Source organism: Ostreococcus tauri, assembly GCF_000214015.3.
Source record: "Ostreococcus tauri WGS project CAID00000000 data, contig chromosome 10, whole genome shotgun sequence".
Classification (NCBI taxonomy): domain Eukaryota; kingdom Viridiplantae; phylum Chlorophyta; class Mamiellophyceae; order Mamiellales; family Bathycoccaceae; genus Ostreococcus; species Ostreococcus tauri.
Genome location: NC_014435.2, coordinates 529,760 through 532,685, shown reverse-complemented (window position 1 = coordinate 532,685; position 2,926 = coordinate 529,760). Strand labels below are relative to the sequence as shown.

Below are 2,926 nucleotides of genomic sequence, written 5' to 3'. Positions count from 1 at the left end.
GATCCACGGACTGCAGGCATTCGATCGAAGTGCCTTGGTCGATGTGTGTATCTCGCGAAGTGCTTGGTCGGTGTGTGTGTCTCGCGAAGTGATTGGTCGACATGTGTACTCGCGAAGTGATTGGTCGACATGTGTCTCTCGCGCGGGTGGGAAAAACGCTCGCGCGCGACAGACGCGCGCCATGGGCGTGCGAAGCGGCGCCAGCGGACGCTCGCGCGGGAGCGAGGTGTACGGCGAGCGCGCGGTGGATGACGCGCGTGATGCGCTCAGGGATCGCGTGCGCGCGTTCGAGGCGGTGCGGGATCGCTCATCGCGCGCGCGAGGCGATGGATGGTGCGCGTGAGCGTTACGACTGACGCGACGACGTGGATTTCGCGGCGCAGCGCGCGGACGGGACGAATCCCGAGCACGCGAGGGCGCTGGTGGAGATGCGCGAGGCCACGCGCGCGGTGGAGCGACTTCGTGGGACGTGGTCGAGGAGAGGCTTGCCGGGCGTGGCGCGGGACTGGAGCGAGCGCAGAGAGAGCGACGCGCGAGAGATCGCGCCGCCGCGATCGTGCGAGACGTACGACGCGTACTGCAGGTGCGCGCGATCGCGCGATGGATGATTTGGATTTTTGAGCGCGTCGACTGACTGGAGGTCGTTCGCGAACGGTAGGTACGTCGAGCGCAGAGACGCGGCTTTACGAGGCGAGCGCCGACTCCTCGAGTCGCGCCCCGAGGACGACGACGTGGACGACGACGCGATCGAGCGTCGTTCTGGACGCGATATCATCAATCGCGCTCGACGCGACGACGCGGCGGATGTCGCGAGAGACGACGGATCGCCCGCTTGAGAGTGAGGGCTCGGGCGTCGTTTGTTCGCATTCGTTGACTCGCATGTTCTCCCGCGCTGTTCCCACGACGTCGCCCTCGACGTCGTTGCCGACGCGCGGGTCGTCTGGAAGCGCGCGATGTCGTTGTTTGAGCGTATCGCGGACGGCGTTACCGCCGCGTCGCCGTGCGCGCGCGTCCGGACGCGGCGGCGGTCGCTTTGGGTCGCTCGAGCGCGCGCGCGAGACGCTCGACGACGGCGGCTCGGGATTCGGTGGCGGCGGTGGTGATTGGGGATTCGGTGGCGGTGGTGACGATGGTGATGACGACGAGGCGTCGGATTCGGACGCGAGGCGATTCAGCGCGTGGATGAAATTTCTAGTAGCCGCGCTCGCGGCGCGGTGGGCGACGTTAAAGTTGATGGCGTACAACGACCGTCCGCTGTACGTCGACGACGACTCTTCACCGGATTGGCGAACGCGAAAGGTATCGATCGTTATCCCGGCACGAAACGAGTCGCGAGCGATCGGGCCGACACTTCGATTGTTAAAGCGCGCGCTCGAACCGGAGGCGTGCGAGGTCATCGTGAGCGTCGGCGACTCCTCAGACGACACCGCCACGATCGCGCGCGAACATGGCGCAGTCGTGGTGAACGGCAAGAAAGGCCGGGCGTGTCAGATGAACGCGGGCGCGAAAGCGGCGAGTGGAGATTACGTCTTATTTCTACACGCCGACACGACGGTTCCTTTGGATGTCGTCGACGTCATCAGACGCCAACTCCGAGACGAGAAGACCGTCATCGGTGGATTTGTGAGCTTGATCGAGACGAAATCACGAACGTTCTGGGGGATCAGTTGGCACAACGTGATCAAAACCGACTACTGCGCGGTGATCTCCCGTCCGTTCGCGTACCTGCGCGGATTTAGAATTTTATTCGGCGACCAGGCAATGTTTTGCCGACGAGACGATTTCGACCGCGTCGGTGGGTTCGACGAGTCGTTACCGATCATGGAAGACGCAGACTTGTGCGTCAGGATGCACTTCAAGGGTCGAGGGAAACACCGAGGTCGAATCAAACTCCTCGACCGCGTCGTCACCACGAGCGGTCGCCGCATCGAGCGTTTGGGTAACGTCAAGGCCACCGCCGTGCACGTTCTCATCGCGTGCGCGTGGAATTTTGGATTCGGGGAGAAATCATTAAGACGATTGTACGATTGGTGTTACAGGGACGTGCGGTAGGATTTAGATGCGCGAGAGACGGCGCCGTTGACGATGTAACGACGAACCCGCGTCCGCGCCCGCCCTCACTCATGGACTCCTCCACGTTCCCGTACATCGGCGCCGAGACCGCGGTGGAGACGAAAGACGGTCGCGTCTTCGTCGGCGCGCTTCGATGCGTCGATAAGCAGCGGAACGTCGTCCTGAGCAACGCCGCGCAGTACGATGGGTGGGACGCCTTCGCGCGGCGTCGCGACACGCGCGCCGCCGCCGCCGCCGCCGACGCGCCGCCGCCGCCGACGATCAACATGATCCTCGTCGGCGTCGACGCGCGCGTTCGGTGCGAGGTGAACGCGCGCACGGTCGTCGCGCCGACGGCGACGACGTGAGCGCCGTGGTCGAGCGTCGCGGTCGAGGGTCCGTTACACCCGTAACTTTATCCACACCAAGGCGAGTGGGTTTGTCCGTCCCGATTCATCCGAAACGCGTGTATTAGTGGTGAATAGCCCATCACGGCTCGATCCACGTACTCCAACGGTCCTATGGTGTAGTCGGTAACACTGTGGACTTTGAAAGACCACGAGCGCACGACGTCGTGCGCGCGAAACACCCCCTCGAGCAGCCGTCACACGCTGCGTGAGCGCGTAGATGCTTGGAAAAGTCATCCACCGCCTCTGGTTCGATTCCAGGTGGGACCTGTACTGTATTTTTGTTAATTGGATCACGTTTCAACCTCTGCCTGAGGGACGGACCTGTTTTTTTTATATCACATCACACAGCCTCGACTACGACGCACACGTCCGAGAAAAATGTCCCACGCCGACACGATGCCCGCGGCGTCTCCGGGCGCCCGCGCGCGCGCGGCACGTCCGCGCGCTCGCCCGCGCGCGCGCCG

The 2,926-nt window shown here is 63.6% G+C and overlaps 2 protein-coding genes across 2 annotated transcripts; both read left to right on the top strand.

Annotated features, from left to right (window-relative positions):
- Positions 1–248: 248 nt before the first annotated feature.
- On the top strand, positions 249–2,052 carry OT_ostta10g03230 (Glycosyl transferase, family 2; the record flags this gene model as incomplete). Its single annotated transcript, XM_022983229.1, has 3 exons — positions 249–295; positions 384–583; positions 659–2,052. 3 exons carry the CDS (start codon positions 249–251, stop codon positions 2,050–2,052), a joined length of 1,641 nt encoding a protein of 546 aa, XP_022839856.1.
- Positions 2,053–2,123: 71 nt separating this feature from the next.
- On the top strand, positions 2,124–2,420 carry OT_ostta10g03220 (Ribonucleoprotein LSM domain; the record flags this gene model as incomplete). The annotated part of the gene is made up of 1 exon (XM_003081716.1): positions 2,124–2,420. One exon carries the CDS (start codon positions 2,124–2,126, stop codon positions 2,418–2,420), a length of 297 nt encoding a protein of 98 aa, XP_003081764.1.
- Positions 2,421–2,926: the final 506 nt, after the last annotated feature.